The sequence below is a fragment of the Misgurnus anguillicaudatus genome, chromosome 10 (genome assembly GCF_027580225.2).
Source record: "Misgurnus anguillicaudatus chromosome 10, ASM2758022v2, whole genome shotgun sequence".
NCBI lineage: Eukaryota > Metazoa > Chordata > Actinopteri > Cypriniformes > Cobitidae > Misgurnus > Misgurnus anguillicaudatus.
The window spans coordinates 26324994-26348218 of record NC_073346.2 but is presented as its reverse complement, the minus strand read 5'-3'; the positions used below and the strand labels follow the sequence as shown (position 1 = coordinate 26348218).

Below are 23225 nucleotides of genomic sequence, written 5' to 3'. Positions count from 1 at the left end.
AACAGCTACCCAATAGTCAATAAGTACAGGACTGCATATGGTACAGGATGGAAATTGGGGTTGTGAGGTATATTCCTATATTTTTAAGTAAGCAATAAGGTACGAGAGGCTGTAATATATGTAATGTATTGAAAAATCTCGCTATATTTGTAATAAAAGTGATCCGACTGACACAGAACTGATTTTTGTACCCTGGTTATTAAGCAAATCATGTATTTGCATATATAGTAATGTGGTGTATAATTATTTATAATTAACAAAGCACCTTCTACATTTGAGATGTGAAACTTTATTTTACAAGACAGTAGATTACAGACAATAAGAAGATATGAAACAGAAGATGCTATATGGAACAGTACAAGCTAAAACAAACATGTGGCCCAGACTGTGAAATCCCAGCTAAAGTCATTTTTTTGTGTGATTTACTACATAAAATCATCCTATGTATATAATGTAAAGAACATTCTGTGAACATATAACCTTTAATAATGACTTAAGGTCATGTCAGAGATCAATGATAGAAATCAAATCTTGATTCGCCAAATCTCATAATTAGATTGAAACTAGCCTGGATTTCACAGGGTCAAATATATGATGGAGAGTGTATGCAGGTGTAATTAACTATTCAGAGATTATAACCTCAAATAAATAAACAGCCAAACTGAAAAGAAAGGATAAATACAGTAAATAGGGAGATAGCACCTCTAAAATAAGATTAAACGGTATCATGTGAAGGCCTTATGAACAATACTAACATATTTTCCTCCTGTTATTCTGGGCTTAATATCAGCTTACGAGCGTTGTCTGAACAAGTTAGTTAGTGGTTTGTATTTCATGTGCATTTGAGCATTTAAGGAAATAAAGAAAAACACCATTGCTGTACTAAAAGACATGTCACCATATTTTAAAGGATAGTTCGCTCCAAAAATAAAATTCGCACATAATTTACTTGCCCTCAAGTGTCTGAACACAAAGAAAGATGTGTTTAACCAAGCAGAAAGCACCATTGACTTCCATAGTAAGAAAAGACAAAACTATGGAAGTCACTATAGTGCACTAAAACAATTTGGTTACAGACATTGATTACTAAATGTGTGTTTTTGTTACATAACAGCCAAATCCTCTGCAACACAAATTGAGCTCTACAACATACATTTAAATAATTGCAATTATTTTGGATAAACATTATGCTGTTGTTCATACCCAACATTGTTCAGATTTAAATGTTGAATTATGGAAGTGGTTAAATATCATGTACCATGCTCTAATAGAGTAAACCTTAAAATTAGCATCCAAATTCTTAATTTTGTAAGTAAATGGATTTTCCTCAGAGCGCGCTGCCCTTGCATCAATGAACATAAAGCGAAGATGTAACAGTAGCGGCTCATGACTGCTCATCCGAGAGGCGCACATTAAAAATAAGTGTTCGGAGTGTCATGTGTGTTGTTTGTGTTTTCAAAATATATGTTTGTTGCGTCATGTGAACCATGTGCATCACGTGTCCTGTCAAAACAAGTGCCTGCTGAACACGCGTCGAAACCGTCTATGACAAAAGAGACCCTCACATTCACAAAATACACACAAGACATTCCCTTAACAGTAAACTCTAATTACGCATGAGATTGTGCGAGTATCTGGCAAACGCGAGCGTCTCTTTTATCATAAACCCTTTAGATGCGTCTGCAGCAGGCACTTATTTTAACAAAACACGAGATGCACACAGGATCACTCGACGCGCAGAACACATATTTTAACATTACGAACCACACACATGACGGGCTACATACATGTTGTGACGAAAAAAGTAGTCACCGGCCGCCACTGAGATGTAATAATAGTTTTGTGTAGAGTTGGTTGTCATCCTCACATGGGATTTTTCAGGTGAGCTTCATTCTCGGCAGGTGTGTATGAGCACTGTGTTTTTACACTGCTGGCAGCGAACTGAGCAGCACCAGGAAAACTTGCACGAGCAACGCTGCACCACCTCTGCTCTGCCTGCCTTAAACCCTGGACCACAGCATAGCAGTTCACAGCCATCTGGTGCCAATCTTGAGGTTCCTAAAAAAACACGTAAAGAGCCAAATTATATTGCAGAATATCAGAAGAGCGTTTTGTGGTCAGTGGTTCTGTACACTTTTACCATTACAGCGTCGTCCTGCAGTACCGGGGATGCCATTGTCTGGGTCTAGACGACAGAAATCTGGCGAGGAAGCCAAGTAAACCAGGTCACGGGCTGCTGGTGGCTTCACCTGTGAGTCTCGTGGAAGGAGAGCTGTGCGAGAGCCCACGCGTGTGAGTCGTACCTGACATGATAATGTTATTAAATCATTAAATACACCAATAAGTGATCATCACAGGTCCATTGGTTTCATATGCAGCATACCTCTGTGGCTCCATCAAAGCGCTCTTTTAGCACAGAACCAACCCGACGGAAGGGAGGCATGACCTTCCAACAAGTTCTGATCTCACATGACCCAGAAACACCATGGCACTTACACTCCACCTGCATGTTATGAAGAATCGCCTGAATAGGGACAGAAAAACACGTGAAAATCGAAACACATTGATGGATGGATAACAGTGAAAGGAAAACCTCTTGCCTTCCGTCCGGCTTCATTATTGTGAATGTTCATGAGTGGCCGTCCTGATGACATGCCTTTAGCCCTCTCGGGCTCATCCACAAAAGTCTGAGAGAATGCAACACCGTACGAGAGGTTATCAGAACAGCCGGACCACTGGAATCCTGGGGTGGGAGTAGAGACAGGTTTGCCACACGTGTGTTTTTTTCTATGCGGATTTTAGGAAAGTGTTACTGTACTCACCCTCTGGGCTGACACCCCTGACCTTTCGGTCACAACCACACCTTTCCAGCTCTCCTCTGCTACAGCCCCGAGTCACGGCCACGGCTACTGCAGCCGATGAAAGTGCGTGGACAAATGCTGCCTCACGGGTTCCTAAAGAGAACATAAATATGAAATGTGGAATCAGAACTGAAAAAATTTGTCCTTTAAAGCCATTTTATGACATTGTGTCTTGTGAGAGTTATTATTAGAATAGTAGTAAACTCTTTTATGTGTAGACCTATTCAATGACGTAGATTTGGTTTGAACATTAGGGTTGAAGTGTCAACTGTACTGTACTTATAAGTTTCATTAATCATTGTATAAATTGTTACCTCACCTATACCCACGAAAACAATTCCCCAGGACATAATGCTAAAAAAGATGCAAATGTGTGATGAATTATATATAATTTCTGTGAACTTTTATAAACCAAGCAATCAGTTGGAAAATAAACAGTAAATATATAATAAAACATTACGGTTTAAAGTTTAATTGTTTAATAATCCAATATGTTTGGATGTTTTATATGGATGCTGTGTGTTGCAATGTTGTAACCTTGATTCATGACTCGTCCAAACACATTAATCCCCCGTGGGGTGGTGGAACAATTCCAGCGCCGGTTTCTGAACTGATGTTGGCACTGCGGTAATAGAAAAAACAAATAGCACTGTATACATGAATGTCCTTCTCAAACGTACTGTTACAACAGGAAATGTGTCAACATTGAAATGAAAACTTCACTTGTTAAGTGATTTCATCTTAAGTGGTTTCATCTAAAATAACTTGACAGATGGACTTAAATCATAAATAAATTAGAATGCACACAAATGTCACCTCCTCAATGACCATCTCTGCAGCCTTTCGCACGGACTCCATAACCTCCCCCCGTGCCCGGCACACCCCAACTTGGCCTGGCGTCAACCCCCTTAGACGGCCACATGGTTCTGCACCAGACACAGGACGAGAGCGTGGCAAACGTGCCAGTGAGCTGCAGAAGGAGTGACAAATTAGACAAATACAAGACATAACAGTGTCACAAAAATGTCCATAACAGATGAAAATGCACATGATTTTTTTAGATGTTGGGATATAGGTACTCAAAATAAGAAACAGCATGTAGTTAATAGAGTATAAAGGAAAAAACATTGCTAAATTGTGACCCAGTCCCAGATAAAGTCTTTTTTCTGATTTACTGTTTTCTACATAAAATCATAATGTAAAGAACATTTTGTGAAAATATAATCTTGATATCTTTAATATTGGCCATGTCAAAGATTAAGATGCTAATCTCAGAATTAGATTATGAGACTTCAACCTGGATTTCACAGAAAGGGTCACAAATAAGTAAAAATATGGATGAAATATAAAAAGAACTGTGTGAACAAAGAACTATGTCGCTATCTTTTAAGTTATGGCATAATAAAAAACTCCTTTCAGACAATCCAACTTACAGCCAGTTGGTTGCTATGGTGAGGTGGGTTGCCCATAGCAACAGCAGGAGGAGTCGTCCCGTGAGAGTCACAGAGGAGACAGTTGGCATCAGATTGTCTGTCTGTCTGTCTACCTGTCTGCACTTGAATGAGGGTTTGTCTGTCTCTTTCTTTAACTCTTACTGTTCCTGTACCTGTGATATTGGGGTTGTTCCCCTCATATCTGTCAACAGACAATGATTACTACTTAATTATTGTTTTCTTAGACATCAATATAAACTTAAGACAGTCATACCTATATTTAATTTTAAGTGTATGGGTGTAGCAAATAAAATATTTATTAAAATATTTATTTAAATAATTATTTCATTTATCACGCAGCCTGTAACACCGAATTGTAATTCAACTGCACAGCCAATAATTACAGACATGTTTTTTATATGATATTTAATATCTACACTGTAAAAAATGCAGCACGAAGTTAAAAAAACTTGGTTTTGCAAGTCAATTCAACCTACCTTTTTAACTTACACTGTAAAAAAAATGCAGAACGAAGTTAAAACAACTCGATTCAAAGTCAATTCAACCTACTATTTTAAGTTTTGGCTTAAAAAGTTGACATAACTTATAAATTCAAGTTGAAATTGTTTAACTTAATTTTTTAAGTTAAAGTAACATAAAAATGTGTTGATTTAACAAAAATGTTGCAAATTTTTTACAGTGTAAGCCTTATACATATAAAATACAAAATCCTTGTTGCACTTACATTTTTAAGTTTAATCAACTTAAATTTACAGCTTATTTCAACTTTCTTTACTAGTGAGTTGCTATAAATTATAAAAAAATTGAATAATTTTAAGTTATAATTTGTATAATTTAAACAAAATACTATGCTGCCTTGATTTTTGTTAAATCAACTCAGATTTACAAGTCATGCCAACAGAGATGAGTTGTCACAACTTATAAAATATAGTTGAGAAAAAGTCAACTTAATTTTATAAGTTATAACAACTCACCTGTAGTTATAAAAACTTATTTCTAGTCAAGATAAATAATAGTAAGTTGAAATGACTTGTAAATCCGAGTTTTAAACAAATTTTTTAAGGCAGCAAAGTATTTTTTACAGTGTAGCAACTAGTCAAGAAAGTTTAAATCAATTGTAATTTTAAGTTGATTCAACTTAAGTGCAACAAGGAATTTTCACATTGTAGAGAGGTATATATTTTTACCACTTTGAGGTCCAAAAATGATCCAAAATATTCCCGGAGATGTGCAGTTTAAATCTATCTCGCAAGCCCAGTTTATCATAACTTTGATTTACTAAAATTATTTCCACTTTTGTTGTAAAGATAAAATGCCTCTAAGCTGTAATCTTATTGTCACAGAAAGAGAGATGTTCATCTTATGTCATTTTCATTAACAAAAAAAAAACTTTATGCTCCCAGCTTAATTAAAAACCAAAAAACGTTCTGAAATACTATCAAAGCACTATCAAAGTACTCCACTCAGTGTTGCATCAGTTTGTGTGCAAAAAAGTTTCATAATCCAATTTGTCCTCCAAATGAATGTAGTCCAAAGGTTAAAAAACATAAGTGTGGATGAAGTGATGGTTGTGGGGTTATAAAGGAAGGATGGATAATAGGTTGGAGGGTGAGACATCAGAGAGGGGTGGAGTAAAGGTATTCACCATAGTACTTTACAATTGAGGAATGAGCTTGCGGTCATTGTCCAAGGACGTAATATGTGACCTCTGCTTAATGACAACTGCTGAGTCCTACATTGTACCAGGGATTATGCAAATGCTAACACACTGTGTGTATTCGTTTGTGCGTCAAAAAGAGGGCAAGGTACCAAAAAACAAGTGCCAAATTGCTGTTTAAATGCATACATCTGTGGATCTGCCAAGTGTGTGTGTGCGTGAGAGAGAGAGGAAGGGAATTCCTTTTCTAAATGTATGGGACTTTAGCATCTGTTACCAAGTATCAGTAAAGTGTGCATTTGAAAATGTTGCCCCTAAATCCTGACACCCTCACAAAAGTTGTGCTTGAAAGCCAGCGGAAATTGAATGGGAAATATGTGCCTTAACAATAAATAACCCGATAGATAGAACACAGCAAGGGAAGGGTGCACAAACCTGTCCTGGAACAGGCACTGTGTGGACGTGTCTTACCTAATGTTTAATTTTCCCAAACTTTTGTTGCTCTTTTTACGAGTATCCTCCCCCTCTGCCCTGCTCCCTCTTTCTCTCTCTCCATATTGTCTTCGAAGAAGGGATGACATTTAGACAAGGAGAAGAAAACACAGTGCTGACAAATATTAGAACTGAGGCTGATAAATCACTGGAGAGAGAAAAACGAATGGACAAGATCATGGAGTTCATAGATCTATACGCAGGATTTGTGACTCAGTATAATCCAACTCGTCTTTCATTTAGTAAGCATTTATAGGTAAGAAATGTATTCCGGAGGACAAAGTTTCTGTTTGTGAGAAAAAGGGTGCATAACATCATCATCATATTTGGATTGGATACATTATACAAAAAAATATCTATATTATACACAAAAATACAAATAATGCATTTCATGCAAAGATGACTGAAATACATTTAAGCACTTTTTTTTGATAATTTTTGTTTGTTTTATTTTGACTTAATAACGCTTGTTGAGCTTTCTGTCTTGAGATTAGTAAACAGAAAGTTTTATTTAAATGACATTTCTTAATAAAAAACATTTTGGAATAAGTTGATTTTAGTAAACCTATTATTAATAATTATAAAATGAAGATTTATGAAGATCTTATTTTAAAAATAAGAATTAATTTTTTTTTATTAAAGGTCAATGTGGTGTAACCAATATTCCAAATATTCCATGTCTAATTTCAACAAATTTGTCCTTTCTGTCATCTCTATTTGTCATTGACCCCTTCACCATCAAACCTTTATACACCTCAGCAGGCATAGCTATAAATAACATGTGGCCCCTTACAGAATCAAGGCCTTTCGCAGTGCCCCTATCTCCCCCTTGCACTTTTTTACCCCTCTTTTCGTCGTATTCTCTCTTTGTGTCCACCGTCCTTTACAGTGACGTCTTGCACCATCTCCCCCGGCAACACCATGACGACCCGCGCCCCATGTCATGTCCGGCGCCTCTCTTCTCCTCATCTCTCGATCTGCTCACCCCGCAGCCATAAATAAAATCTCTTCTTTGTATATCCAGTGTCCCTTGTGTCAGGACCTGTTTTACACTCTCATCTGAGATGTCACAGTGGCTAATTGTGCTTGTTTTGTGTGATTTACCAGGTGGACACAGATGGACACCTGTGCTAGACCATGACCCTCAATAGTCATTATGTGATAAAGATAAATAAGATCATACAAATGAGGAAGAAATTATGAAAAATATTGACAACATTTTAGCTAATAAAACGTGAGCAAATTTGTGACATTTGCTATATTGATTTGCTTTTTTTATTTGAAACAGATGCTCATTGGAACAATTTTATTTTTCATTTATACAGAAAACATTTGGAATTTATAGAATTTTAACTAAGACATTACTGTATTTTGAATATATAATACATGTTTGTACGTCACAGGACGATGCAGACACAAGAGATTCCAGGAGTATTTTTCCCATTTGTGTTTTATTTCTAAAAGCCCAAACCTCAACCCCATCAAACAAATTTAGGGCGAGTTGGAAAATAAACTGCACCTATACATTCAAAGGAAATGAGTTGCAAAAGGCATGCAATAACATAAGGATCTGAGAAAATATATTGACACTAAATGCCAGAGAGGTGTGCTACAAAAGGTGGACATACCAAATATTAATGTTTTGATAAAAACTGACTCACTTCTGATATTTTGTTGTGCAAAGCAAGCATCATTATGAAATGAAATCATGTTTTAGGTCAATATTTTCAGATCTGTCAGGTGTTCTAATAATGTTGGCCACCAGTGTGTATATATACATATACATATACATATATATATATATATATATATATATGTATATAGATATGGTATATATAGATTTATATAGATATAAATAGATGTGAACATATTCAATTTCAAAATCTGTGCATCTCAGAGTGTATTCTGGTAGGGCATGGGTACTACAGGACAGCACATGATTATTATTGGATGGCTTGTTGACCTCATTCTGTAATGCTTGACCTGAATTACTACAGACCACTGATAGGATATAATGGAATAAAAATTACAGCTTCCAACCAAAAACACCCAACCCATCCTATACTCATCCATATCTAGATCATACTATTCACTCTGTATTATGTAACAACTCAGTAAATGTTTTCATTTTCATTCACATTCATTTTCACTTCATTCTTGTCTATACAGGAGCAAAAATAAGATCTTGCTGTAAATTTGTTTTTGGAGTTCTGCAGTTCCATCCCACCACTTGATGTCCTCACTGCTCATTTAAAAAGGGTAGGTGAGGTTGTGTGTGTGTGCTTGTTGGAGGGTTGACATGGTTTATCATCTGAAACAATCTATCTTTACCTTGCCTTACTCTAGCACATGCATAGAGACGGCTCGTTTTAAACTAGGTCTGTAGAGCTAACATTCCTCTGATCTCATGAGAATATTATGGGATGTAGGTTGGATGTGGAGGTGAGGTCTGGGGGCTGTGGGGTGACACCCTCCCTAAGTCTTCCATGATTGTGAGCTATATCTGCCCCCCCAACCCCCATCACATCTCCATGGTGACTGATCTACTTTAAGCAGAAGAGTGTACATATAAGACAAGTGTATGTGTGTGTTTGGGGGTGGTGGGGGGCATGCACCTGAAGCACTGATGCATGCTGAACAGAAGAGATGTGCGCTGTGATGTGTAGAACAGGGCACATCCAAGTGGATAGGACAATATCAAGAGCAAAAGGGAAACGTGGAGTGATTTCTCCTATATGGAACATATGAAAAGCTGCAGTAAATGTTTATAGGAATGAACCTTAGAATCAGAGATAAAATACAGGCATCATAAGGGGTGACTTCTTACGGAGCCCCTAAGGGGACATGGAGCAAAAATTAAATAAATTTTAGTTTCGCATGTGCATCGTGAACTAGAAGTTACCGAGCTCCTAAGGTGACATTGGAGTAAAAAAATCAAAAGTTTAGTTTCATGTGCTCACGTGAAACTTTCATGTGCTCACACGAAACCTTCATGGGCATAATTTTTTTAACGTTTAGTTTCGCGTGCGCATGTGAAACTATCGCGTGTGCACGTGGATCTATCGAGTGCGGATGTGAATCTATTGCATGAGCACGTGAATCTATCGTATGCGCATGAAACTTTCGCTTTCACGTGCGCACGCGATACTAAACTTTATTAAATTTTTGCTCCATGTCCCCTTAGGGGCTCCGTACAAACATTCAGTTTGGGGACAATGAAACATAAAGATGAACTGACTGAACCGAAAGCCCCTTTGACCTAATGTTATTAGAGGTAAAAAAAATTATGAACCAGCCATAATATATCTGATTAGATAAATGTGTACACATTGTAAAAAATTTAGCATCTGTAAAAACTTTGTTTTGTCAATTCAAGTCAATTCAACCTACTATTATAAGTTTTGGCCTATGAAAAGTTGACATAACTTATCAAATCAAGTTGAAATGGTTTAACTTAATTTTTTAAGTTAAAGTAGCATGAAAATATATGTTAATTTGACAAAAATACTGCATATTTCATACTGCATTTTCCAGTACATATATAAAAAATTAATTAAATATTAATATGTTGTACCTGTTGGTTTTAATTATCTCCTTTTTGTAATGTAAAAGATTCATTGTTTCGCCATGAACATAATGGAACTAAATTAATTTAGTGCTTCTTGTGTCTTTAAAGGTCCCGTTCTTCCTGTGTTTTTGAACCTTTGATTGTGTTTAATTTGCCCAATATAACGTGTTCATGTTTCATGTGTAAAAAACATGGTATTTTTCACACAATTTACTTATCTGTATACCGCTGTTTTCACTGTCCTAAAAACAGCTGATGTCTTCCTTGTCCTATGAAGTCCCTCCTTCAGAAATACGTAATGAGTTCTGATTGTGTAGCTTGTTTAGTGTGTTGTGATTTGTAGCCCAGTCTTATGAAATTTCGTTATATAGTCACGTAATTTTTTCTGCATTTTTTCGCGTTCGTATAACGAATTCCTGTTTTTGTGTGATTATCACGTATTGGTTACTCAGCTGTTTTGTCCTAATTTCTTACCATTGTGGCTTCGGTTTAGGGTTAGATTTACATAAAATGACATCCCTACCCAAACCCAACTCTAACCCTAACACCAGTGAACTTTGAACTTTAGCATTTTGCAGGTATTATTTATGCTGTAACAGCAACATTACACACTAACTAAAGTTTGAAAAATGGGATCAGGAAGAACGTGACCTTTAAAGAATAAGTTTGCTATAAAAAACTGTAAAACTGAGCTGAACGTTATCACTTGTAAGGATTATATTTTGTCTTTGACTCTATTTTGATTCCCACAAACATTTAGAAAAAGTATTTTACTAAGAAATTATGATATTTATAAGATATGAACATCAAAAATGAGTATTAATAAATTACTGTACCCAGCAGATATTCGGTCGTTTTCTGGGTATGTTATACACAATTCAACCCAATTTATTTCAAGTCAACTGAATTTTACTGAACTCAAATTCAATTGTCTGCTATATAAATGCTTAAAACAATCTTCTTGCATTGAATTTTAACAAACTCACAGAAGTTTGTTCCAGAAAACATGCAGTTTTCTGATGGAAAATCGATTATATTTTGTCAGCAAGACTGATGCACATCAACACTGCACTGCCTTTAATCTGATGATATGTCAGACTAATGTGGTTCCTCACAATGTCAACATGCTTAGATCAGACCCATATGTTCGAGGATTAGGGTCAGTTCTAGCATTTTTGCAAAGCTGGAAATCTGCTAAATATTATTTATTTGTATTTGTGAATGTCAAGTTCATCTAAATGAATAAAATGAATTAAATATAAATAAAAATGAATACACAATAATAGATTTTTTAATTAAAACAATCTATTTTCCCAAAACTAGATATCTCTTGATGCACCCCTCACACAAAATGATCACAGACACATCTCAATTGGGTGAATTTCTGCGTGCATTTCCAAAATAAGCAACGTTACGATAACTAAACACTACGAAAATGATGGGTTATTTTCAGTGGCAGTCGGTGACTTCTTTTCGAGGCCGCATGATGCGAAGCTTGTCACAACATGTATGTAGGCCTTCGTCATTTCAAAATGTCAATGAATGAGTTTATGATAAAAGAGATGCTCGTGTTTGCCAGATACTCATTTAATCTTATGTGTAATCAGAGTTTAGTGTTAAGTTAGTGTCTTGCGAGTATTACGTATAAAGTATTACGTCTCTTTTATCATAAACCCTTTCGACGAGTGTGCAACCGGCACTTATTTTGACAAAACACGTGATGCACATGGTTCACATGACACAAACAACACATATTTTAAAATGACGAGCAACACACATGACACTCCGAACGTATATTTTGAATTTGCGCCCTTCAGAAGAGAAGTCAACCCAGCCGTTAGGTTGAAACAACCCAGCACTGGTTGGGTTCGTCCCTTTTGACCCAATGCCGAGTTGAAAATAATTCAGCATTTTTAGAGTGTGTATAGTTTAGACCAGGGACTCCCAAACTTTTTCAATTCAAACCCACATAAACACCTAAAGGTATAATCTTTCGCAAGAATATTTTTAAATGGAAATATGGGGGAAACAAAGTTTTGGTTTTCTTTTCTAAAATGAAACTATCAAAGTAACTACAGTAAGATCAAAACAGTTGTCATTCCTATAATCAATAATTAAACTAAAAGGTTTTTTACATTTACACTTTTAACCAAATTGATTTACAGTGAATTTCTGGGAATCAAACCCATGTCATTTTGCAAAGCTAGCATAATGCTTTACCAACTGAGCTTTTGTGTATATGCGTGGCCCACCTTATCCCACTCTGCGACCCACAAGTGAACCTCTGATTCAGAGAGTTTTATGTGCGAGATTTCATTTTAGTGCTGTCACAGCCCATCCAAAAGCATCATAAAAGTGAGTGTTTACACGAGCATTACTTATTATTATGCTTGCCATCTTAAAACAAACGTATTACTCGAATCCATCTTTCCACTTAAGGCCGATACGTGACTATAAAAAGCCAACTGCTACAACTTGACATTTCATCACTTCTACAACTGTAAGTGTCACTCATGTAGCTGCTGCTTGGCATTTGACAGATAGCTGGAGTCTTGTGCACTACATCATACGTTGACTTCTATCCAGATGTTTGCAGGCATTTCTTCACTCGTAGGGTACACAACAAACCCAGCCAGGTGGACGGACAGTCGCAGAATATTATGGGCTGTCTCCAGCAGCCTGGGGTTTCCCTGGAGACCATGTGACTGGTGTTGTTTTTTCTCTTCCTTCTCTTTTAGGACTTGTGTTTATTATGGGATGTCAGAGCGGCCTGCTTATGACTATTATGGGATGTTCGTGAGGGCGGGAGGGGGCAGTGTCTCCATAGCAACGTGGTTGCTAAGGGGGCAGGGACTAAGAAAGGGGAAGGCAGCGTGTACTTGCTGCTAGTGTGTGTGGAGGGTGATGAGTATGATGGTCTGTAGGTTGCGAGGTAACTATGCAGAGTTGAGTGAGTGTTGTAGGGAGGGGGGAGCGTGCCTGGGATTATTATGGGATGTCTCGTCACCCCCCCGATTTTCTTTGTGTGTATGTGAGGATGTTAGCTTGTGGTCACTAACGCTGGGAATAGGGGAGAAGAGTGGACGACGTATCCCAAATATTTACACCTTTAAAGAGGCTTTTGCAGTTCTCGGTGATAGCTATTTATCTTTAGCGTTTGACTTGAGGATTCGCGACAGATTAAAGCTGATCATACCGTGGACTAACTACACCTTGGGCTGACCTGTAAGTCAAATCCTCCCACCCACCTCCAAACAGTATCGGACCGCCTGCTGTGAAATATATAAAATAACTCGGTGATTTATGCAATGTAAACAGTAAACAAACAAACTAACTAATGTTATTGCTAACTTATAATTGTTTTTACTTACGTCACGTCGCTTTGAAAAACCGCCATATGGCGTTTGACGGGGGCCTCGCGACCTCCGCGTTTTATTTCTTAAGCAAAGTTTTAAAGGGCAGGTATGAAGACAGATAAGCGATTTAACTCAACTCATCCAACCGGCTGCCATTTTCCCCCGCAGTCGGATCACTTGAGTCTGTTTGCTAGCTTTGCTAACTTGATTGACAGCTAAGTTTTGCCTTCTATTACGAGAAAGTTCACGAAAAATGCCGAAATCACACGACGGAGGCAAACTCGTTTGAATGCTGTGTTGTAGTTGCAAAATGCCACCGTCATTAATTGATTTTATTTACACACAGTTAGCCTCCCTGTCAGTTATCTGTCTGTCAACATGGGGTCCGGCTAAAATCCAGACCAAATATTTTACTTTCTGTTTTATCAAGGGTCCAGACGTTTCCTGAAGCATAATGTCGGGGAGTGAAGATGACCGCGACCAGTTTGGGCACATGAGGGATGGTAAGGCGAACTCGTTAAACAGGATAACTTGATATGTCCCAAAAAGAGCGTGGACCACCATTTACAACATCACGCCATTATGTAACCTTCCCAAATGAGTCAAAACATGCAGGCTACCTTTTGACATGTCAAAATACTGGGCAATGTGATCACTCATTAGAGAATTATGTTAGATACACCTGCTGTCACTTCATAACAATTGTTTTTAAACGCTCTTGAATGTTTATCTAATGCACTAACCGATCCACGTGCTTTCACATTGTATTGCCTCACAAATAAAGACAAATAAACAAAGCATCAGTTTATAATGCAGTTACAGTTTGCTGCGTGCAAAACTCATCACATGCTAAACGGATCACTTCCTGATTCTGTCGTCAAGCCGAAGTAAAAACAGCTGCGAATAAAATAAAAGACGAACCAATCTTGTTACATACTCCTTATATATCTGAAAAGCGAAAATGCCTCGTTTTTGTACTGTAACCACCATTTCGTGTGAAATATTGTTTAGCATAGTGTGTCAAACCAATTTGTTTTGCTCTCCTCTTCTGGCCGCTGTGGGTAATGGTGGCGTTGATACAGTAGTGCAGCCGATCAACAGAGCTCTTATAATGAATGAATGAATTCTAAAGCAACAGCCATGTCCCAGTTTTCACTGTTGTTGACATATTTGGACAGAATACGTATATCCTAGCCAGGAAGAAACAGAAATGAGACTGTCTTATTAAAAGTCTGAATGTCTAAATTGATGTGGCATGTTACCTCTTAAAGGAAAACACCACCGTTTCTCAATATTTTACAATGTTCTTACCTAAACTTAGACGAATTAATACATGCCTATCGTTTTTCAATGCGTACACTTAATCTTTGTACAGCGCGTTGTAAATGTGTTAGCATTTAGCCTAGGCCCATTAATTTCTTAGGATCCAAACTGGGATGAATTTAGAAGCCACCAAACACTTCCATGTTTTCCCTATTTAAAGACTGTTACATAAGTAGTTACACAAGTAAGTATGGTGGCACAAAATAAAATAAAAAATAAATGAATAAAAATAAAAATCAGAACTATATTGTATGGCAGAAAGAGCACTTACTGTGCATTCAGACCGCCACCGGCGAGAGCGTCAAAGTGGCCGGAAGTCATTCATTTTCAATGAGAGCCAGCGGCGAGCTCCGGCAAGCAGCGGCACGTCATGTACAGCGTGAGCGTCGAGGAGAGTTGAAATCAGCTAAACTTTATGGTAATGAGCTATGACGCAGTTCGGCGGCAACCAATCGGAAGGCGGAACTGTTCGGCGGCAACCAATCTGAAGGCGTAAACCTCTGCCTGAGAGGAGTACAGAAAATGCATTCGAGCATCAGAGCGTCCACTACACCTTTTCTTTAGCGTCGTTGGCAGGGCAGCCAGAGCTTTTATTGACGCTCTCGCCGGTGGCGGCCTGAACGCACAGTTAGTTTGCAGCACTTCAACTTTGGGTGCAGTAATATTAACAGAAGTTTGACCAAAAGGGGGAGAAGGCAGGAGTAATGATGTTACTATATAAGTGCTCTTCCGCAATACAATATAGTTCTCATTTTTTATCCGCTTATAAAATCGCCACGTTATTTTTGTGCCACCATACTTACTCGTGTTACTACTCATGTAACAGTCTTTAAATAGGGAAAAAATTTATGTTTTAAATTCATCCCTGGTTGGATCCTAAGGAATGAATGGGGCTAGGCTAAATGCTAACACATTCACGACATGCTGTACAACATTAAGTGCACGCATTGAAAAAAGATAGGTATGTATTAATTTGTCTAAATTAAGGTAGGAACTAGGGCTGCATTGATATATCGGCCGATGATGCTTGCTATGCTTCTTTACGAAGTATGGTGAAATGCTGTTACATCCAAAAGCCAGAGGGCGCTCTCGTGCAGAAGCTCAATATGTGCTGCAGACAAAGAACCATACACACAGCTCCAGAAATGGCTTAAGGATATACTTATATTGTTGTTCTTCAAATCTTTTCAGGTATTTTCATGGTAATAAAGAGTATGTTTAATGATTGTTTTACCAGTGTTGCTTTTTCAAATGCATGTTATAAATGACTCAAACTAAAGGGGGTCGCACACCGGACGCGCAGCTCAGCGCTGTTCTAAACAAATCAAACACATTGTCTTACATTGTGGCGCCTGTCTGCGAATTAAGAGAAAACGCTTCCCCGCCAATGACGAGATTTTCCGTCTTTCCGCAATACCGCTATTATCCACCAGGTGGCGCACTTCCGCAACCTTTTAAACCCGGAAGTATTGCCCTATGGCAAGCAGCTGCATGTCCGTGTATGTTTTAAAGATCACTCTGAATGGGATCTCTATGAAAAATCCGTCACAAAAATGGAATTATCTCTGCTTTTTTCTCAAAATGTGGTATTTTTGCAGAAACCTACCCATATTCAAAAGCTGATTACAAAAGAACCACTGAAGGTAGGAAGAAACGTTTTTTTTGTTTGAAAGCAGAGGGTCTGTTCTTTTATTTGGTATATTGTATGTTTATATATTCAAAGAAGAACATTTTCTGGAAGGCTTTAAACTTTGGTGAAAATCATGAAAAATCATGTTTACAAATTTCGGTCGGCATGTTAAGTTTACCGTGTCTGTGCGGTTCGTGACTTGTGCCAGGGCTAGCATCGCTAATCATAGCTTACATCAACTTTTACTAGCAGTGATTTTAAATGGATTTCTCCAAATAGCATGACAAAATGTACCTTTGTGCCCAACCTGTCCTTTTAGCTCACGCCAGCGTGTGAAATAGTCTCCCATAAACATTCTGGTCTTGTTTCTTTCTTTATAGTCCTTTCTCTTCTTGTCATACAATTCGTAGACACTTTTTCTCTTGCGACCCTCAGACATTTTGAAAAAAAAACACAGCTTCAATTAGGGATGCTCCGATCGATCGGCCGCAGATCGGTATCGGCCGATAACGGCATTAAATGACTCGATCGGTCCTCGTTAAATTTGCCGATCTCGTGAGCCGATCTTTCTGTTTACTTTTGTCATCATATGGCTCCTCAATGCGGCTGCATTTAGAGACCATTTTTACGCAGTGAGAGCATTTTTATAACCCGTGGCTCATGAGCGACGTGCAGATGTGCATTTCTCTCTTTGCCTTTACAGAGATATGTGTATTTGCTATGAGGACGCGGTCCGGTCCTAACAGCGCGACCCGTCTTCACACGCCATCAAACAGGGTATACAACACATATCAATCGCGGACATTGCATCCTCATGCCGAAAGTTTATTATTTGCATGTGTTTTAAAGTTTTGAGCATTTAAACCTTCATTTTCCTCACAGCTGCTCTCGTCTGCATACACCCGCCGTGCGCACACACAGCAGGCTGTCATCAGTGCACGTGAACAGAGCGATCTCTGTCAAGTCTTAAAGCTACAGTAACCTAAATCATCTCTCAATAAAATCACTCTCTGCTCTTCACTAAAGAACTGTTGTACTTCATATGAATGCGTGTATATTTAATTCATACAGTAAAGACTGTGAAGTGTTTTATTTTCATTAGTTTTTACAGACATAAGCCTTTTTAAAGGCATATTAAATTTCTCTTTGCAGAAGAAATATTTGTTGTGCTAATTTATTTGATTCTCTATTTCTGTAAGTAATATAACAAAGGCAACATCTGTGGTATTACTTTATCTAGAATTTTTTTTTAAAGTTACAGTCATCAAAGAGCTTGCATATAAGCTTAAAAAAAAATCGGTATGGGCATTGGTATCGGCCGATCACGAAGACAACAAATCGGTGATCGGTATCGGCCTGCAAAAATCCTGATCGGAGCATCCCTAGCTTCAATGAATGGTTGAAACCGTAGCACAACACACATACGCGTGAAAGTGCGCATGCGCAGCAAGCGAACCTAGAGGCGAGCACGTACGACGGTTATACGTCAACATATAATCAGAATGATTGACATCTGGGATGACCAATAGTCTTGATGATCCACTCGGAAAACGGAAATCTTCCGCTATACCTTTAAATAACATCATATTTGTCACAAATCATTAACGATTAACATTGGCTGCTAACGTATATTTTGCATTTTGAAGGAGACGCTATCCGACTAAGCTCGAGCTATTTAATGTGCACTTCCGGTTTACGATACCCTCGAGTTGTCCTTGACGCGACTCGATGCGGCGCTGCGCGTCCGGTGTGCGACCCCCTTAACAGTGATTTCAGATCCATAAGGACTTACTGGGACTTACGTATTATTATGTTGGCTTGACAAAGCCAACATACTGATATTGTATTTAAACTTATTATTATTATGTTGGCTTGACAAAGCCAACATACTGTTCTTCGATCTAAGCTTATTATTATTATTAGTGGTGCTTGCATTTATGCAAAGCATCACTATTACTATTCCTCAGGGATATTATTATTAGTGGTGCTTGCATTTATGCAAGGCATCACTATTATTATCTTGCATACTTATTATGTTGGCTTTGAAAAAGCCAATATATTGTTATTGCTATTAAACTTATTATTAGTGGTGCTTGCATTTATGCAAGGCATCACTATTACTATTCCTCATACTTATTATTATATCTTATTCTTATGTCTGCACGTTTTTTCGGCGCGTAACTCGTCCCGCACGCTTTGCCGTAGTCCCATGAAAGCGGGCTCAAATCGACTGGTTTATTGAGGAGAGGTGTGCTATGACTTTTATAAGCAATCGGGTGCAGGATTTCCGAAAGGGGGGCGAAAAACCACCCGAAAAATCCCATTGACTTAACATTGCGCCCAACTTTGACGAGTCATAGCTCCGCTCGAGGATTTTGTAGAAACATGTGGGTTACAACATTTGAAGAGGGTGGTAGGCTCTGTAAGAACATGGATCACAATGGGGTGTAAGTTGTACCTCTGGGGTGTAAGAGGTGCCCAAAAATGCCCAATGAAAAGTCAATGGGCGAAAATCCCATAGACTTAACATTGGGAAAAACTTTGACGGGTCATAGGTCTGAGCAAGGATTTCGTAGAAACATGTGGGTCACAACATTTGAAGAGGGTGCTAGACTCTTTCAGGACGTACCCCACAATGGGGTGTAAGGTTACCCTAGCAACCATTTTGGGCACCCTAGCAACCTATCCCATAGACTGCCATTATAAAATGCCTAGATGGATATCTTTGCACCACAGTGTCACAGAGACATGGGGGTGGGCTCATTTTACTCAGGCATCCAATCACTCTCTCAGGATCTTTGAATACTTACTAAGCCACGCCCCTAGCAACCACTTTTGAGCACCCTAGCAACATAAAATTCAAACAGTTATATCTCGGCATCAGAACATCGTAGAGACACGGGGGTTGGACCGTTTTACTTGTGACTAGGGGTGTAACAATTGGGCACATCAATGGCCACTCCCAAGCCACGCCCCTAGCAACCAAATTTGAGAACCCTAGCAACCGAATAAACAAAGCCTTATATCTCCACATCAGAACATCGTAGAGACACGGGGGTGGGACCGCTTGACTCGTGACTTGGAGGTTAATCACTAGTGGATGCCATTTTTTTCCCTAGCAACCAAATACAGTACCCTAGCAACAGAGTAAACAAAGCCTTATATCTCCGCATCAGAACATGGTAGAGACACGGGGGTTGGACCGTTTGACTCGTGACTCTGAGGGTAATCACTAGTGGATGCCATTTTTTTCCCTAGCAACCAAATACAGTACCCTGGCAACAGAGTAAACAAAGCCTTATATCTCCGCATCAGAACATCGTAGAGACACGGGGGTTGGACCGTTTGACTCATGACTCAGATTGTAATCACTAGTGGATGCCATTTTTTCCATAGCAACCAAATACAGTACCCTAGCAACAGAGTAAACAAAGCCTTATATCTCCACATCAGAACATCGTAGAGACACGGGGGTTGGACCATTTGACTTGTGACTCGGCGGGTAATCACTAGTGGATGACATTTTTTCCCCTAGCAACCAAATACAGTACCCTAGCAACAGAGTAAACAAAGCCTTATATCTCCGCATCAGAACATCGTAGAGACACGGGGGTTGGACCGTTTGACTTGTGACTCGGCGGGTAATCACTAGTGGATGCCAATTTTTTCCCTAGCAACCAAATACAGTACCATAGCAACAGCGTAAACAAAGCCTTATATCTCCGCATCAGAACATGGTAGAGACACGGGGTTGGACCATTTGACTTGTGACTCGGAGGGTAATCACTAGTGGATGCCATTTTTTCCCCTAGCAACCAAATACAGTACCCTAGCAACAGAGTAAACAAAGCCTTATATCTCCGCATCAGAACATCGTAGAGACACGGGGGTTGGACCGTTTGACTTGTGACTCGGCATGTAATCACTAGTGGATACCAATTTTTTCCCTAGCAACCAAATACAGTACCCTAGCAACAGAGTAAACAAAGCCTTATATCTCCGCATCAGAACATGGTAGAGACACGGGGGTTGGACCATTTGAATTGTGACTCGGAGTATAATCATATATGGTCCCCTGAATTTTGCCACGGCAAGCACCACTCACATTTTCTTCAGGAAATGTACCTATCTAGTTATTATTATTATTCTTTTTCTCCCCCCAAAATTTCGGCAACTAACTCGTCGTAGGGCTTTCAAGCTACATGCACCAAATTTTCCACAGACCTTCAGACTGGTCTGACTTAGTGTGCTATATCTTTTCTAACTGATGGGACCTTCCGAATTCCTAAACGGGGGGCTCGAACACCCCAAAATTTCCATTGACTTAACATTGAGACAAACTTTGACGCGTCATAGCTGCGAGTGAGAAACTTGTAGAAACTTGTGGCTTACCACATTTAAGGTGGCTGACAGGCTCTGTAAGAACATACATCACAATGGGGTGTAAGCTGTACCCCTGGGGTGTAAGAGGCCCCCAAAATTTCCCATTGACTTATAATGGGGCAGGAAGCATGCCCATATAAGGGAATAAACGCGTCCCAGATGGAATATCTTTACTTTAGAGTGTCGTAGAGACATGGGGGTGGGCTCATTTTACTCAGTCATCCAATCAGTCTCTTAGGATCGCCCCAAAGCTATTTAGCCACGCCCCTAGCAACAATTTTGGGTACCCTAGCAACATCTCCCATAGACTACCATTATAAAAAGCCCAGATGGATATCTTTACACCAGAGTGTCATAGAGACATAGGGGTGGGCTCATTTTACTCAGGCATCCAATCAGTCTTAATAGGATTCTTATTGAGGCATTAAGCCACGCCCCTAGCAACCAAATTTGAGCACCCTAGCAACATAATAAACAAAGCCTTATATCTCTTGGTCTGAACATCATAGAGACATGGGGGTTGGGTCTTTGGGTCATGCTAGGTTCATGCTAGCTCCATGCTAAGTCATACTAGCTTCATGCTAGTTTCATGCTAGCTTTATGCTAATTTCATAATAAATCTTGCTAACTTCATGCTAAATCATGCTAACTTCATGTTAAATCTTGTTAGCTGCACGCTAAATAGTGCTAGCGTCATGCTAATCATGTTAGCATCATGCTAATCATGCTAGCTTCACGTTAAATCATGCTAGCTTCATGCTAATCATGCTAACCTCATGCTTACTTCATGCTAATCATGCTAGCCTCATGCTACCTTCATGCTAATCATGCTAACATCATGCTAGCTTCATGCTAATCATGCTAGAATCATGCTAGCTTCATGCTAATCATGCTAGAACCATGCTAGCTTCATGCTAATCATGCTAGAATCATGCTAGTTTCATGCTAACATCATGATAGCTTCATTCTAATCATATTAACATCATGTTAGCTTCATGCTAATCATGCTAGCATCATGCTAGCTTCATGCTAATCATGCTAGCATCATGCTAGCTTCATGCTAATCATGCTAGCATCATGCTAGCTTCATGCTAATCATGCTAGCATCATGCTAGCTTCATGCTAATCATGCTAACATCATGCTAGCTTCATGCTAATCATGCTAGCATTATGCTAATCATGCTAGCATCATGCTAGCTTCATGCTAATCATGCTAGCATCATGCTAGCTTCATGCTAATCATGCTAGCATCATGCTAGCATCATGCTAGCTTCATGCTAATCATGCTAGCATCATGCTAGCTTTATGCTAATCATGCTAGCATCATGCTAGCTTTATGCTAATCATGCTAGCATCATGCTAGCTTTATGCTAATCATGCTAGCATCATGCTAGCTTCATGCTAATCATGCTAGCATCATGCTAATCATGCTAGCATCATGCTAGCTTCATGCTAATCATGCTAGCATCATGTTAGCTTCATGCTAATCATGCTAACATCATGCTAGCTTCATGCTAATCATGCTAGCATCATGCTAGCTTCATGCTAATCATGCCAGCTTCATGCTAATCATGTTAACATCATGCTAGCTTCATGTTAATCATGCTAGCATCATGCTAGCTTCATGCTAATCATGCTAGCATCATGCTAGCTTCATGCTAATCATGCTAGCATCATGCTAGCTTCATGCTAATCATGCTAGCATCATGCTAGCTTCATGCTAATCATGCTAGCATCATGCTAGCTTCATGCTAATCATGCTAGCTTCATGCTAATCATGCTAACATCATGTTAGCTTAATGTTAATCATGCTAGCATCATGCTAATCATGCTAGCATCATGCTAGCTTCATGCTAATCATGCTAGCATCATGTTAGCTTCATGCTAATCATGCTAGCATCATGCTAGCTTCATGCTAATCATGCTAACATCATGTTAGCTTAATGCTAATCATGCTAGCATCATGCTAGCTTCATGCTAACATCATGCTAGCTTCATGCTAATCATGCTAGCATCATGCTAGCTTCATGCTAATCATGCTAACATCATGCTAGCTTCATGCTAATCATGCTAGCATCATGCTAGCTTCATGCTAATCATGCTATCATCATGCTAGCATCATGCTAGCTTCATGTTAATCATGCTAGCATCATGTTAGCTTCATGCTAATCATGCTAACATCAGGCTAACTTCATGCTAATCATGCTACCTTCATACTTAAACATTCTAACAGCCAGATAGCCTACTAAACTAAACTTCTGTCAAACCGTTTTAAACGTTCAAGCTACGCTTTTTCAAGCCAACATAAAGTTTGTCTTCAAACTTTAATATCTAGTTATTATAATTATTATTATGTTGGCTTTGAAAAAGCCAATATATTGTTATTGCTATTAAACTTATTTTTATTATTATTATTCCGCTTTCTTCTGAGACTAAATTTCCGACACTAACTCGTCCTAGGGCTTTCAAGCTACATGCACCAAATTTTCCACAGACCTTCA

General features: G+C 38.7%; 2 protein-coding genes across 4 annotated transcripts in view; one reads left to right on the top strand and one right to left on the bottom strand.

Annotated features, from left to right (window-relative positions):
- Positions 1-1723: 1723 nt before the first annotated feature.
- Positions 1724-5853, bottom strand: wnt4b (wingless-type MMTV integration site family, member 4b). Its single transcript, XM_055212066.2, has 9 exons — positions 5503-5853; positions 4295-4496; positions 3678-3831; positions 3399-3483; positions 2823-2954; positions 2601-2743; positions 2384-2524; positions 2141-2303; positions 1724-2058 (listed from the first exon to the last, which is right to left on the bottom strand). Exons 2-9 carry the CDS (start codon positions 4381-4383, stop codon positions 1889-1891), a joined length of 1077 nt encoding a protein of 358 aa, XP_055068041.1. The 5' UTR covers positions 4384-4496; positions 5503-5853; the 3' UTR covers positions 1724-1888.
- A 7117-nt stretch (positions 5854-12970) lies between these two features.
- The window catches only part of chd4b (chromodomain helicase DNA binding protein 4b), a 53848-nt gene continuing 43593 nt past the window's right edge, over positions 12971-23225 (top strand). For all 3 annotated transcript variants that reach the window (XM_073872255.1, XM_073872254.1, XM_073872253.1), the window contains exons 1-2: positions 12971-13257; positions 13819-13891. In XM_073872255.1, the coding sequence (XP_073728356.1) occupies positions 13843-13891 (49 nt within the window). In that variant the 5' untranslated portion in view covers positions 12971-13257; positions 13819-13842. The remainder of the gene's footprint in view (positions 13258-13818; positions 13892-23225) is intronic.

Bases quoted from the DNA above. Each gene is read 5' to 3' on its own strand.
- wnt4b (XM_055212066.2), bottom strand. From the start codon at position 4,383: ATGCCAACTGTCTCCTCTGTGACTCTCACGGGACGACTCCTCCTGCTG. The intron at 2,525-2,600 runs GCAAGAGGTTTT...GTCCCTATTCAG, and splicing joins ATAATGAAGCCGGACGGAAG to GCGATTCTTCATAACATGCA. The intron at 2,059-2,140 runs GTAAAAGTGTAC...GTGTTTTTTTAG, and splicing joins TGCAGGACGACGCTGTAATG to GAACCTCAAGATTGGCACCA.